Source organism: Mustela nivalis (assembly GCF_964662115.1).
Source record: "Mustela nivalis genome assembly, chromosome: 10".
Classification (NCBI taxonomy): Eukaryota; Metazoa; Chordata; class Mammalia; order Carnivora; family Mustelidae; genus Mustela; species Mustela nivalis.
Window position 1 is genome coordinate 22,052,408 of NC_139029.1, and position 16,339 is coordinate 22,068,746.

The window sequence follows — 16,339 nt, forward strand, 5'->3', positions numbered from 1 at the left end:
ACAAAATGGGGATAGAGGAAATACACCTCAACATGATAAAGGCCATATCTGACAAACCCACAGCTAACATCATACTCAAGGGTGAAAACCTGAAAGCTTTTCCTCTATGATCAGGAGACAAAGACTCCCAATCTTGCCACTTTATTCAACGGAGAACTGGAAGTCCTAGCCACAGCAAACAAGAAAAAGAAATAAAAGGCATCCAAATTGGTAAGGAAGAAATAAACACTATTTGCAGATGACACGATACTACTACAGGAAGACTCTTAACACTCAACCAGGGTACCTGGGTGGTTCAATCTGTTAAGCGTCTGCCCTCTGCTCAGGTCATGATCCCAGGGTTCCAGGATAGATCCCCATATCAGGCTCTCAGCTCAGCAGGGAGCCTGTTTCTCCCTATCCCTGCCATTCCCCCTGCTTGTGCTCTCAATCTCTCTCCCCCAGCCAAATAAATAAATAAAATCTTAAAAAAAAAAAAAAGACAAACAAATAGGTGGCTCAGTCAATTATGCATCTGTCTTCCGCTCAGGTCATGGTCCCTCTCCCTTTGCTGCCCACCCCCTGGGCTGGTCCTCTCTCAAGAGCACTCTCTCTCAAATAAATAAAATCTAAAAAAAAATTAAAAAACAAAAAAAACAAGACAAGAAATAACAAGTGTGGTCAAGGATGTAGAGAAAAGGGAATCCTTGTGCACAGTTGGTAGGTATGTAAATCAGTACAGAGACTATGGAAAACAGTACGGAGGTTCCTCAAAAAATTAAAACTAGAGGGGGGCACCTGGGTGGCTTGGTCGATGGAGCCTTCACTTCCGGTCACGATCCTAGGGTCCTGGGATAAAGCCCCACATCAGGCTCCCTGCTCAGCAGGAGTCTGCTTCTCCTTCTCCCTCTCAACTCATTCCCTCTCTCTCTCTTTCAAATAAAATCTTTACAAAAAAACTGAAACTACAGGAGTGCCTGGCTAGCTCAGTTGGAAGAGCACGAGACTCAGGAGAAGAGCACGAGAGTCAGGAGTTCGAGCCCCATGTTGGATGCAGAGATTACTTAAATAAATAAACTTTTTAAAAAATCAAAACTAGAAATACCATATAATCCAGCAATTCCACTTGTCAGAATTTATTCAAAGAAAATGAAAAAACTAATTCAGAAAGATAAATACACCCCTCATTCACTACAGCATTATTTATAATAGCCAAGGTAAGGAAACAGCCGAAGCGTCCACTGATAAATGAATGGAAAAAGATGTGGTATATACATGCAATGGAATATTACTCAGTTACAAAAAAAAGAATGAAATCTGGGGCACCCGGATGGCTCATCTGGCTAAGCATTTGCCGTCCACTCAGGATCCTGGGATTGAGCCTGCTTCCCCCTTTCCCTTTACACCCCCCCCCAGCTTGTAGGCATATATACTCACTCTCCCAAATGAATAAATAAAAATCTTAAGGAAAAAAAAAGAAGAATGAAATCTTTCCATTTGTTACAACATGGACAGTCCTAGACGATATGTTAAATAAAATCATACAGAAATAGACAAATATAGTATGATTTCACTTATATATGGAATCTTTAAAAATTGAACAAACAAAGCAGATTCTTAAGTACAGAGAACTGGTAGTTGCAGGGGTGGCAGCAGCAGGGCTCAGGGGAATGGGCAAAAAGGTAATGGGGATTAAGAAATAGAAACTTCCAGCTATAAGTAAGTCATGGGAATGTAAAGTACAGCATAGAAAACACAATCAATAACAGTATAATAGGTTTATGTAACAAATGGTAACGAGACTTATCATGGTGATCATTTCAAAATGCATGTGTCAACTCACTGTGTTGTACACCTAACACTAAAATATGTTAACTATATTTCAATTAAAAAATTAAAATTTAAAAAATAAAAAATACTGAGTGTCTGGCTGGCTCAGTCCGTAAAGCATGCAACTCTTGACTCTATCTCAGGGTCATCAACTCCAGCCCCACACTGGGCCTAGAGCTTACATGAAGAAAAAAAATAAAGCCTACAGAAAAGTGCAACCAGACATTTCTGATTCAGATCCTGGGTTTCAATTATTAAAAAGGTAAAACCACCTTAAAAATAACTAAATGTCAGCCTCTGCCTTTGGCTCGGGTCATGGTCCCAGGGTCTTGGGATCAAGCCCCATATCGGTAAATGTCCAGAACAGACAAATCCACACAGAGTTGCCACTAGTGGTTGCTGAGGACTAAAAAGTGAATGCTACTCAGGTGCCAGGGTGGCTCAGGTGGTTAAGCGTTAGAATGCCGATTTCGGCTCAGCTCATAATCTCTGGATGATGACATCCAGCCCCATGCAGGGGCTCAAGCTGAGCACAGACGAGGCTTGGGAAACTCTCCCTTTGCTCCTCTCATACTTCTGCACACACGTGCTCTTTCTCAAAAAATAAATAAAACCTTTAAAAAAATAATAAATGCTACTGGGTATATTCTTTGCAGGGTGATGAAAATATTCTAAAACTGACTGTGATGATGGCTGGACAACTCTGTGAATATAATAAAAAAATGAACCGTACATTTTTTTTAAGGATTTTATTTATTTATTTGACAGAGAGGGATCATAAGCAGACAGAGAGGCAGGCAGAGAGAGGGGGAAGCAGGCTCCCCGCTGAGCAGAGAGCCCAATGCAGGGCTCGATCCCAGGACCCCGAGATCATGACCTGAGCTGAAGGCAGAGGCTTAACCCACTGAGCCACCCAGGTACCCTGACTTATACACTTTAAATGGATTAATTATGTATCAATAAGGCAATTACTTAAAAAAATTTTAGGGCCTTCGACATCCACAAACCTAAGAATTTTCCTGCTGAGGTTCATAAGAACACTAGAAACAGTATTTTAACCATAAAAGAGCACTTACTAAAGGAAATAAATAGACAAATCCACATCTGCTAAATCTTCTGAAACCATTTTAAAACCAACAGTTCTCTAACAGTATTACATGGAAAAAAAAAATAGAAAAGCATTCCTCTGAAAAAGGTCCAATAACTCTTCAACTATAATTTTATCACCAATGCCATGTACACCCTTCAGGCCCAAGTTCTTCAGTCAGATTTCCAAATTAAACTCCCCAACCTAATGCTGATCACTGCCCATCACTCCATGCTACAGTGGTAGGCAGGGTGCAAATTGCCAAAGCAGTCCAATGAGCAGAAGCCACTCTCTCATTACATCTCCTTACTATATCCAGAAAATGAAGAAACTGAAAGTAAAAAATAGAGCAAAGAGGGCCAGAAATCACTCAACCAAAAAATAAAATAACTACTGGGGCACCTGGGTTAAGCCTCTGCCTTCAGCTCCGGTCATGATCCCAGGTCCTGGGATTGAGCCCCGCATCGGCTCTCTGCTTGGCGGTGAGCTTGCTTCCTCCCACCCACCTCGCTGCCTGCCTCTCTGCCTACTGGTCATGTCTGTCTGTCAAATAAATAAAATCTTTAAAAAATGAAAAAAATTTTTAAAATTTAAAAAAATAAAATAACTATTATTTATCCTATCCTCAGCACTAAACTACTCTCCTAGTAGTGTGTTGACAGTCCTATGTTTCTCTCTGAATGTTAAGACATTTCCCAAGGGTGGACAGATTCTAAGCAAGTGTCAGAACTTTTTTTCCAAGTATTTTTTCCACAACATGAGGAAGCATAATTCTGTGATCAGGCTCAGGCTGTACAAAGTATTCAGCAAATGCTATTGCCAAGACACACCCATGCACAAAAGATGTGTGTCTCTTCTCCAAGTACAGAGAAGTGTGCTGAGAAACAGTACCATCGTATTACTTTACTTATAAAGCACTTCACAAACACATCCATAACTGAAAGCTAAAACACAGCTCTTCCTAAGTAACTGCTGTTACTTATTAAAAACTTAATTCCACAGGGAATCTGAGAACAAATTCTGTAATCCACCCCACTAGTACATATTTATAAATTCTAAATTTACTCCCTTCATTTTCCTGACATACCCTTATTTTCCCATTGTTACATCTCATTTCCACCTATCCTACAATTCCTAACTCCACACCAAACACCTTCCAAAACAAAACAAAGATGGGTCATAAACCTCTGCAAGCTGCCATCTGGGGGCACAGGCAATCAAGTATCACACATAGAATTAGAGAAGAGCGTCTGACTGAATGCTGATTTTTTAACACTGGAACCTAATTCTTAAAAATAGAAAACAGTTCTCAAAGTTATAGTCAAAGAAAGCCTGCTGATGATGATTCTAACCAAGTTAAGTACATAACATTAAGTCTCTGTAAACTCCAAATATAATGAAAAAGGCTCCAGGAGTACTGGCACAAAACAAAATACGGCAGCGTGGACTGTTCAGCTTTCAAGAACAATGTTAACCAATAAGCACTCTACCCAGGAAGCTAAGAGGCTCACAGTCTAACACAATCATTCAGCAGGGACAACAGAGAAAATCTCCAGAGAATGACAAGATTGTCAGTATGGGGAATACCTGGATACTTGAGCTCCCTCCCAGTTTAACACAGTATTTAATAATTACAAATATAAGGACTAACTCACAGCCACTGGAGAGTAACCACAGCCATTATCAAGGGCAGGTGTCAAGATACCATTAAAAGATGAAACTACCGGGGCGCCTGGGTGGCTCAGTGGGTTAAAGCCTCTGCCTTCAGCTCAGGTCATGGTCCCAGAGTCCTGGGATGGAGCCCCCGAATTGGGCTCTCTTGCTCAGCAGGGAGCCTGCTTCCTCCTCTCTCTCTGCCTGCTTCTCTGCCTACTTGTGATCTCTGTCTGTCAAATAAATAAATAAAATCTTTAAAAAAAAAAAAAAGATGAAATCACCAAGTGAAAAAAAATGGGGGTAGGAAGAATCAAAAAGAAGGTTCATTCACTGACTTTCGCCTGGCTATCTAGAATTATCTACCACTGGCTATCAACCCATGGTGGATACTCATCTATCCTAGAACCAACAGACTACTAGCAAAAGTGAAAAAGATCTGTGAGGTTGCCCTCTAAATTTCCTTTCACCAAAGCAGAGCTACCTATCCCTGCTCCTTAAAAACCAGGACAGAGGCCACACAGTTCAATTGGTCAACCCTAAAATTTTTTCCCTATTTCATCACACACTTTATCTCACAGCAGTTTACAGAGAAAACAGATTTCACAATAAGAGAATAAAATAATCCAACAAATCAAAGACTTGACCTTGGGTTTTTTGCATGATGAAACCTTTAATGCTGTTCAAAATAAAAGTTCTCGGGTTATAAAAATTACTGTTAAAACAAGTACACACACAAAAAACAAATAAATACAAACTTTTTTGTAGGCAAGATTTTTAAATAAGATGTCTTGTTTACTACGTGTAAGTTTTTACGGGCCAAAAATACAAAATTCATGAGACTTCTTTCCCTCACTCCCCTCCAAAGACTTCATTCAACTCGGCCCAAAAATGAGGCTCTGAAGTTTCTAAGTATGTCAAATACAGTAATTTTTTTTTTTAAGATTTTATTTATTTTATCAGAGAGAGAGAGGGAGAGAGCAAGCACAGGCAGACAGAATGGCAGGCAGAGGCAGAGGCAGAGGGAAAGGCAGGCTCCCTGCCGAGCAAGGAGCCCGATGGGGGACTCCATCCCAGGACACTGGGATCATGACCCCAGCCGAAGGCAGCTGCTTAACCAACTGAGCCACCCAGGTGTCCCCAAATACAGTAATTTTAAGTATTAAAGGAAGTGACACCTGAGGCACCTGGGTCAGCTCAGTCTGTTAAGCATCTGTCTTTAGCTCAGGTCATGATCTTGGGGGCTCTCGGATTGAGCCCCATATCAGGCTCCCTGCTCAGCAGGAAGCCTGCCTCTCCCCCAACTCATCCTCTTTCTCACTCTCAAACTCTTTTAAATAAACAAAAAATCTTTTTTAAAATTTTTAATAAAATAATAAAAATAAACAGTTCAATTTTAAACTTAAATTTTTTAAAGATTTTATTTATTTACTTGACAGAGAGAGATCTCAAGTAGGCAGAGAGGCAGACAGAGAGAGGGGGGGAGGCAGGCTCCCTGCAGGGCATGATCCCAGGACCTTGGGACCATGACCTGAGCCGAGGGCAGAGGCTTTAACCCACTGAGCCACCCAGGCGCCCCTTAAACTTAAATTTTAAATTTTAAAATATTTTAAATTAAATTATTTTAAATTGTAAATAAAGCTTATAAGATTTTTAAAGTAGTACATATCACCTCAACACATGTTCTCAAGCTCTTAATTAAAGAGCCTCGTGCTGATTATCCCTTAAGGTTTATACTTCAAAATAAAATTCATGTATTAAAAAAAGACATGTAGGGGCGCCTGGGTGGCTCAGTGGGTTAAGCCGCTGCCTTCGGCTCAGGTCATGATCTCAGGGTCCTGGGATCGAGTCCCGCATCGGGCTCTCTGCTCAGCAGGGAGCCTGCTTCCCTCTCTTTCTCTCTCTCTCTCTGCCTGCCTCTCCATCTACTTGTGATTCCTCTCTGTCAAATAAATAAATAAATAAATAAACCTTTAAAAAAAAAACAAGACATGTATATTTATGTGTGTGTATACATATACACGTGCACACACATACACATTTAGGCACAGCTTAAAGAGCTCACTATTAAAAGAGGGGAAAACTCAGACACTAAGAGAATTTCTACATCAGGCAGGAAAATCCTAATTTCAAAAGGTGAAAAAAAAAGTTTTAATTGTAAAAAAACTGATTGTTCATAAGAGTAATAATGAGAGAAACGGCTCTAAGGTACTTGGAATAATAAACAGTTTCCTTCCCTCCAACACTGCCGGCTGGCATCACAGCCTGTGATATTCTTTACTTCGCCAGTTCACTGCTAAAAGCATTCTGCCAATTCGATCAAATTTGTTCCATTATGCCAAAAGGCCTTTAAAAAAAAAAAAAAAAGCTAAGGAAGTAAGCCCACCAAAGAGGAATTAACATCCCAAGGGTTACGACAGCAGAATGTGCTGGCAAGTATGGCAAGTAGATCACTTTATATTGATTCAGTCTTGATATATGTAAGTTTCTCACAATTACTAAATAGAATAAATACACATGTAAATAAAAACAAATCTGCGGGGGAAACGGACGTTTGCATTGCTGGTACTGTGGAAAAAAAAAAAAAGGCACTCTTGAAATTCTAGGAGAAAGGTCAACATTATTTATATTCCACTCCGTATTATTAAGTTTATCATCTCTAAAATTCAAGCAAAATTATGGCAATTCTCTGACCTCGAATTGTGCTACTTTGCTGCAGTCACTTTGTTTGTTTTGGTTTAGTTTTTAAGGTTTAAACTATTGGGGGAGGGGGGCCAGAAATACAGAGAGAGCATGGGAAATGGACTCACAAAGACCTGATTTCAAAACCAGATTCCAACTGGCAACTAAGCTTCAGTTTCTACTCTCTCAAAAAGGATATTAACTCCCCCATGGCATTGTTCTGAGACTTAAGTACAGGAAATATAGCCCAGTGCCTAAAATATAAATGTTTCTACCCCCATCAGTGGTTCCCATTTGACAGATCAAACACCTTTTTATTCCTCCAGTCAGTAACAGTGGCTGATGAGGGCAGTGATTGTCTGCTTAATGACAGGCCCCTCCACTCTTCAATTATGCTATACTCACCTCTGCCTACCTGTTACCTGTGTTTCCCCACAGGACAGCTGACCTGTAAGATCTCCCACTTTACCTGAGTACAAATCTGAAGAATTTAAGGTCCTCATTCAATCAACACAAAAATTACAGACATTACCTGACAAAGGGGCATGAAAAACACAACAGTCTCTGCCCTGGAACAGTTCAGACCAAGAGATGAGATCAACATCAAACCCAGTAAATTATAATACACTATAATGACTCAGAAGAGGTAATCTGTGTGTGGCCCATATCTGCAACACAGCAACTACCCTGAGTTTCTCTAACACTCTTCATTAGATCATGTGTCTGGCCCAACAGAACTATTTTGTGATGAGTGCCAATTCCAAGTTGGTTCACTGGTTTAGGCCCCTGGGTATGGAACAGGTTTCACCATTTAACAGTAACTCCAGTTTGCTAACTGACCCACATAAAACTGCTCAACAAGTCAGATGTGGTTCCTTAAAATAAAGCTCAGCATACGACACAACCCAGACTAAGCCTTCAATAAACACTTGTTAACTTGCACAGCACAACCAGATTCTAGAGCTTAGAGCTCTGCCGTGCTCGCTTCGGCAGCACATATACTAAAATTGGAGCTTAGAGCTCTGCCAAAACTGACCCCGAGTTTGATTCTCCCACCTCGCCCAAGACAGGTGAGCACCTTGATTCTCCTTTAAGCTTTACCCAACAGCCTATCATTAGAAAAGACAACACAAGATCTATAATAGAGATTTTTCAAACCAATATTTATGATTTCTAAACAATGTTTAGCCAATAAGGCAAAGATTACAGGCCTTCCACATATGCCACTACATAGATACCATCCAAACCAAACACCTCCTACTCTGGTCTCTACATGTACAGCTGTCTACATCTCAAATTCAACATACACACAACCAAATTTAATTATCTTGCCCCAAACCAGATACCCCTCTCTATTCCTTCCTTTATTACTTCATTTTCTCAGGGACCTAAGATTTCTAATTCAGTCACCACAAACTCTGTATTTCTCAGTCCCATAACTTATTTTTTTCATTGCTCACACCATGCCTCACCCACTCCAATCTCTCACTGCCAATTCAATCTTCCTGAACACCCCTGGATAAAAGCCATACACACACATTCGAAAACCCTGCAGCCTATTGAATTAATAAATCTTAGCCCTGGCATTCAAGGCCCTTCTCTTTGTGACAATATCCTTTTTCTCCAATTTTATTTTAAAGCCAAAGGATTAGGGATTCATGTGTTTAACAGATTTCCTCTGAAGCTCTATTATATGCCAAATTCCAGGGAAATGGGATACTGAGGTGAATAAAATCTGATTCCCACCTGCAAGACTCCAGGAAAACAGGAAAGAAATATAGTGCCTTAAAGATTAAAAAGTGCCCTGGGGCATGTATGTGACGGTCAGTTAAGCATCGGACTCCAGATCTCAGCTCAGGTCATGTCAGGGTTGTGAGATCAAGCCCTGTGTTAGGCTCCACTCTCAGCAAGGAGTCTGCTTGAGATTCTTTCTCTCCCTCTCCCCCTCCCCCAACTTATGCTCTAAATAAATAAATAAAATCTTAAATAAACAAAGAAGACAGAATGTGCCCTAAGGGCAGACAAAGCCCTCTAGAGGCACTTAGGTGGTTCAGTCGGTTGAGTGTCCAGGTCTTGGTTACAACTCAGGTTACGATCTCAGTCAGAGTCATTGAGATCAAGCACCACAACAAGCTCTGCAGTTGGCATGGAATCTGTTTAGGATTCTCTCCACCCTTCCCATGCACTGCCCCCCACTCACTCACTAAATAAATCTTTAAAAAAAAAAAATAAAGAAAAAAACCTGTATGTCTAACTTTTTACTGTCCCTCACCTACCTACACATACTATGTTCTTATCAATCAGCACTAATACTGAGGATTGTTCCAATAAACCAAAGACATATAATTAATGTGCTCAATAAATCTCATAAATCTCATGAATAAGAAGTAAACACCACCTCCTCATTTCTACTATGGTATAACACCATGGCACACACACTGCCTTTTTGGAAGGGTCAGGGAAAGCACAACTGAGAATTCAAATTTGCAAATGTGCTCGTACCTGATTTATTTCTGAAACAGAACAGAAACACCAGAGACCTAGTGAAAGATGTCAGTTGCTTTTGCTAGTCAGTACTCAGACACTGACAGTATGAAATGAACCCTCTGCAAATTCAACCTATACCTTGTGTCAAAGAATAGCCTGATTAAATATACTAATCCTTTCATCACTATGAATAAGTTAGGAAACACAGATCAGGCAAAACACTCTTCTCAGTAAAATAAGCTGTGATTCTAGCTGTGGTTTTGAATTAAGAGTTAGCACGTCAAAATTAACCAAATGAAAGGAGTGCTTAGAACAAGAGGACAAAGATGGTTGAAACCTAAAAGCCACAACCACTCTTCTCTGACACAAAACATCAAATATACCAGTTCCATTTCAAATAAATCTCACCCGAGCAACTACTTTGTTACCAACTTCCTAGTAACCTTTAACTATAACATTTTAAAAACTAAAGTCACCCACACCCAACAGGAAAGGCTTTGAAAATATGGATGCAGGCTATAAACAGTCCAAACAGTTCTTAAAAGAATATATGTCAAAGCGGAAAAAGTATCCTTGCTTTAAAAAGTATGTATGGGGAGGCACCTGGGTGGCTCAGTCAGTTAAACATCTGCCTTTGGCTCAGGTCATGATCCCTAAGCAGGGAACCTGTTTCCCCCTCTCCTCCCCACTGCTCATGCTCTCCCTTGCTATCTCTCACTCTCAAATAAAAAAAATAATAAAACCTAAAAAATAAAAAAAGAAGCATATGTGAAAATGTAGCACATGCACATTAAAATAACCCTGACTTTTCTTAAATGAATTGATGGTTTACTATTTAGCACGATAAATGACCCAGTAACAGTATTACAACATTTATCCTTTAAAACAAGTAACTCTTATGTTTGGACCAAATGAAATTAGCAATTTAGGCTTTTAAAGACATTCATTGAAAGCACATATCCTAAGTGAACAGAGATTATAAAAGAATTTCAAAGCTGAAATAGTGAACTTTTTTTTTACCTGATGTTCTGCATGAATGTTATCCCCAGTAGGCCATCGATGTTTGCTATTATTATAGCCGCCTCCACCACTGCCTCCTCCCCCAAGCTGCTCACCATGCTGCCTCTGAAAGAAGTAGTCCACCATAGCGTCGTCTTGGGAACGGCCTGCAACTCCTATCGATCCTGGGACAGGGCTCGAGTGTGTCCCAGCTGCAAGAGCCTGATTTGCAGCTGGTTGTGGCTGCGCTTGCGACCCTGTTCCAGATGTCAAAACAACAGGCATGTTGGGATTAGCTGGTTCTTGAGGGTGATGTTTCAGGTGGGGGCTGAAAGAGTCCTGCCAAAGCACTGCTTTTCTCTTCAAGACACATGCAACGCTCATTCCACCAACACCTAAGGACAAAGAGGTTACAAATGTTTAAAATTTGTGTTTTTAAAAACATAACTTGAATAAAAAAAAAACTTGATATATACCAATACAAAAATATGAGCCCCGTGTCTTTTGCAGTACCACATCTATAACCAATTCTACCAAGCAGCTAAATATTTTACAGTATTTACACAATTTTCCAGACTGAAACCTCTATTTTTAAGTTGCTGAATACAAGCAGGTGTGAAAACAAATGTAGTTGGTTGGTTGCAGGCAGTATGACAAGGCACTGAGATCAAAATTTAATACAGCAACTTCAGGAAAGCTTATGTTGTTACCAAACCTAACAACATAGAATTGGACTTCAATCAATGGCTCCTCTACCCAACTTATTTGCACCTTAAGCCAATTCTGCAAATACTTCTTAAATGAACAAGAGATCTATGAAATACCACTTTACAAATAGAGCAAATATAAGCCAATAAACCAAACAAAAATCCAAACTCTATATAATTAGCAATGACTCAGACTGTCTAAAACTTGAGAAGATCCTTTAAAATGTCCAACACAGTCATAGGATGCTCTTTGAAGGAATATAAGGCCCCCTGACCAAGAACAGCAACAGAATGTTCTCAGCCTAAACCATTTTTAGCCGCTGTTGGGCAAGGGGGTGGAAATTTTTACCAATAATTTACAACTGTAATCACATCATTATTCCTTTATAAACAGGATGAGACCAACCAAATCCAAACACTTTACTAGTGTAGAAAGCCTCACTGTAAAAAAAAGATGCCTCAGTAACAACTGTGTGGCAAATATATTGCAGACAGTAGTATCTTATCAGTCCTACTTTACAAATGAAAATTCTAAGGCTACATGGTGTGCCAAAGGCCATGCTGAGTTGTAGAAGAGAGAATCAAACCTAAATCTGTTTTAGGGGCACCTGGCTGGCCCAGACTGTGGAGTTTGCGACTCTTGATCTCCGGGTTGTGGGCTGGAGCTCCAATTTGGGTAGGAAGATTACTTAAAAAATAAAATCTTTAAAACATGACAAATAAACCTGTTTACACCAAGCTTAGTTGTATCCACCTCTTGCTACACACAGATACTATTTCTCTCACTTGCACCCACTACTCTTTTCTGGAACAAAGAATCTCTAAAATGTTACTATGAAATGTTACTATTTAAATTTCTTAAAATCAAAAACTACATTTGTACATAATACAGAACATTTGTCAGCCTGTGGGTGCTTTTAAAATTGCTACAAAGTAATAAGTTACCTATTAGACTATAACTGTCTATACTCACTGGAGTCCAATTTCAAGGCTATCAATTTAATAGTCCACTGCTACAATGCCTGCTCTCTCCACCAAGCCCTACTGTAACATTCCAAAAACCCATTCACAAGATTTATGAGGAATCTATTAAGTTATTTCTTTATAGAATTAAGCTTCCTGATAAAGAACTGCTTCTCACAATTCATGTTTTGAAGCCAGAAGACAACACAATGGAATCTGTAATTTATTCAAAGCCTAATTTGGAAATGCCTAGTTTCAGTTAACAATTCCAATCCATCAGAATCTTACTAGGGTAGTGGGTAGTCTAGCTTTCAACTAGTTTCTGATTTCATGAATAAACTCATGTTCATGCTTACGTACCAAAACCAAAAAGTCATATAGCTGTATTTACCATAGGTGTCTGCAAAGTGCCAAGCAGTCTAATACCCTCCTGTTTGAATTTCAAAAGAATTAATTGCCCCTTTTTATGGACGTATAACTGACACATAACATGGTATTAGTTTTCATGAGTGCAACATAATGACTGGATATTTGTATACACTTGAAATGATCACAATAAGTCTAATTACTATCCATCACCAAACAAACTCATTGCCCTCTTATTACCAACAGTAGCCAGTTCCATTTTCTTCCACAAGGGAATATCAATTTAACAGTCTGTTCTACAGCAAGCAAGGAGTCCCAAAACCTAAGTTTTACCACTAAAACAGCAACCTCTCAGAGCCTGTTCCCCACCTAGAAAATAGAAGAAATGCTTTCTCTAGGACTCACAAATTTGTTTGCTTGTTTTTCATCAAAATAAAACAATATAAAACTTTTGGGTAACTTTAAAGTCACCATGCTGGGACCCCAGCCATTCAGTTACCACCAGTTAAGGCAATGAAGCACCAGTTCCTAAGAGGATTCCTAAAATAGCAAATGCAATCTTTACTAAAATAAAAGATTTGCCACAATACTTATCTAACGAATAATTTCCATATGAAAAAGGTTTACCTCTGAAACTCTCACTACTACAGTCAAACAAGGGGCTGGCCTGGGGGGAGGAGTTCCCATAAAAAAGTTCAAACAAAACAATTGGCTTTTGTAAAGCTATCTGTTTGCCCTAAGACTTCCTGCTTTACCTAATGAGGCAAGGCAGTTTCTGAAACAAGAGAAAACCTGGCAGAAGGGACAGTTTGAAAGTGAGCAAATACCTAAGCAATTAACATGTGTCTTGGGTAGTTGTGTAATATCTTGGCAATTACAGCACAAAAATTAAGAAATCACTTAAATATCAGAAAACATTTAAATTGCTGATGCCTTTTAGAGAAAACTCTCAAAGCCCACTGAAAAGTTATGTGTACCATTTGAAATGTGACTTTTTACAAACAGCACATTATAAAAATTATTTTAAGCAACTAGAAATAAGCGCTGATTCTAGTTACTCTTCCAAAGTTTTCAAACTGTTTTCATGAAAGTTTTTCTTGCAATATCACTAACATTTTATTTCAAGCAAAGGAACACAGTTTAATTTCTCCACCACTCACCTTCCTTTAACTAAAATGCTTAGTTTAAAAGGTGTTTATTTTTTTGCCACACTGAGGGGGGAAAAAAAATCTGTGGTCATAAATTTACTTTAAAGCACTTCAACTCAAACCCAAACTAAACTTCAAACCCAACTTCAAAAAGCTGTGGCCTTGAACAAAATGAATTCAACTGTAGCTAAGGCGAAATGCTAATTCAAAGTGCAAAATCCAGCATTTCCCAAAGATCCTGATAAACAATCAACAGCCCCAAAGGGTGTTTTAGAAAGTTAAAATCAGCAAAGAGTTAAAATGTTTATTTTGTTTACAAAAAGTCCTTTGGGGGCCACAAATCTTGGCTTGTTTTGGTGAGTTTTTAGGTGTTTCTTAAAACAAACAAAAGCTAAAGCTATAAACCTATTGTTTCAGAAGTAACTGACTTCAAAACAGAACCCCCCAAAACCCTCCATAAACTCTCATTATCCTTCATCCCAGGAAGAATAGAAAAGGAACGGATTGGGTACGGACAACTAAAAACAGTGTTTTTTTGTTGTTGTTGTTTTTGTTATTATCAATTAGACAATGAAGAGTAACAATTCTTCAAGTTATGGGGAAGATAAAACCGTCCCTAATGCTATCTGTCGTGTGTGTGTGTGTGTACGCGCGCGTCGGGGGACACGGGGTGGGGGGGCTCTCGTGGGGAGAAAAAGTTACAGGAGCTTATTCCTCACTTGACGTGGGAGTGGTACTGACAAGTCTAACAAACGATGCCTGTTTACCAAGAACGTCGGCGAGGACTAAAACTATCTGTTTTCCTACTACCGAGGGGTGAGCCCCTCTCTGAGTTAAGACAGACACTCACCAGCCCAGGGAGGCTCGACGAGGAAGAACCCACCGAAAACCCAAGCTCTCACGGAAACAAAAGGCCCCAAGCACCCAGGAGACTAAAAAGCGATCTGAAACTTCCTGATCGCCACTTCTTCACATTTAAGGCTCGCAAAGTTCCCCCATGGTGGGTCTCGCCTGGAGACAAGGGCCAAGGCTGCTTCTAAAGCGATTTATTGTTCCTCCTGCTTCGGCACTGCCACGGCCGCTCAAGAAGTCGAAGAAATCCAGGGTGGCCCAGAATTACACTTCATGGCCACACAGAAGACTCGCGGCTTCGCAAACCCATCAAAAAAGCAACCCGAATGGCAACATCAATCTTCGGGGGCTCCAACGGGTCCCAGCCGAAATGTACAGGCACGTCTCTGCCCCGAGCCGGGGCCTAAAGCCCCGGCATTTTCCTCGCTTCGACCCCGCTCCCCACCCCCTCCCTCCTTTGATAACAATAGGGGCCTTGCTGCTGACTCCAAAACATGTACGAGGAACAGCGAGTGAGAAGCCTCAGCCAGGGCCCCGGGCGGCTTTTCCAAAGCCCTTCTCACCCCCACAACCGCTCTCAAACACCAATACAAAGGGGCGATCTGCTCGCTGGGGGTCCGGAGCAGCGTTTGGGGCCGGCGGGGTGCGGATACTCACGGGCGGAGCGGTAGGATGAAGATGGATTTCAGCCCCCCGATCTTCTCTCTCCGGCGCTCTCGCTCCCCCTTACCTTTCACTCCGACAACATGGCGGCCCACTGGGGACGGGGCTGGCGCGGTGCATCCTGGGATAGGCTCTGGCCCCGGCTCCGGCTGTGGCAGCGGCATGTGCAGAGAAGGCAGGCGGCTCTGGAACAGGTTGCCTGGTTGCCATGCCAACCCAGGGCCTGTGTGAACTTGGGAAACTCGCAGGCAACACAACCGCTGCGCGCGCGAGGGCCCGCCCGCTAGGCGAGCGCGCGCAGTCGCGGGCAGAAGGCGGGGTCCCGCGCCGGCACAGGAGCGCCCGTGGTGTTTGCGGGCGCCAGGCCACGCGCCGCACGGAGCAGGGCCCCGGGGGGTCGGACAGGGGCGCCCCGCCGGCTCCCCGAGGGACGGTAGACGCGGCACCGCCCGCTCCCGCGCGCTCCCAGCCTCACCGCCAGATTGCAGCAGCCTGCGGGGCTGAGGGACTCTTGCTTATCGCTCGGCTCTGGCTGGACAGGTGCTGACTTCTGACCCCTTTGCTGCAGCTTTCCGGCTCTGGGGCCTTGTTTAATCTTCCTGCCTCCATCGCCCCATTTAGAGAGTGAAGAGGAAAATGAGAACGGCTACTCAACAGAACTGCCGTGAAGATTAAGTGAAATAATGTGGCTTCTTATTCCTTTTAAAGATCTCCAGCGCTTGGTACAGTGCCTCCTAGGACTTGTAAACGGGACCAAAGCATAATTTTCAGGGTTCCGTGCACCATGAAGGTGTGGGGCCCCTTGTTCAAAATCGTTTAAGGAATTTTGAGACCGCAGTAGCAGAGCCGTAAACCAAAACCAAAGACATAAAGCCGACCCTGTTCGTAAGCACTCAACCAGTGTTCGCTGTTGTCATACTGCC

At 41.4% G+C, this 16,339-nt stretch overlaps 1 protein-coding gene across 31 annotated transcripts in view; it reads right to left on the minus strand.

The window, feature by feature from the left end:
- The window catches only part of PUM1 (pumilio RNA binding family member 1), a 138,384-nt gene extending 122,708 nt beyond the window's left edge, over positions 1-15,676 (minus strand). For 18 of the 31 annotated variants that reach the window (XM_082685625.1, XM_082685624.1, XM_082685623.1 and 15 more), the window contains exons 1-2: positions 15,411-15,676; positions 10,739-11,112 (exon numbers count right to left, since the gene is read on the minus strand). In XM_082685625.1, coding sequence (XP_082541751.1) covers positions 10,739-11,101 — 363 coding nt within the window. In that variant the 5' untranslated portion in view covers positions 11,102-11,112; positions 15,411-15,676. Of the gene's footprint in view, positions 1-10,738; positions 11,113-15,410 lie in introns of those variants that run through there. The other 13 variants (XM_082685629.1, XM_082685628.1, XM_082685622.1 and 10 more) reach the window with 3 other exon arrangements.
- Positions 15,677-16,339: the final 663 nt, after the last annotated feature.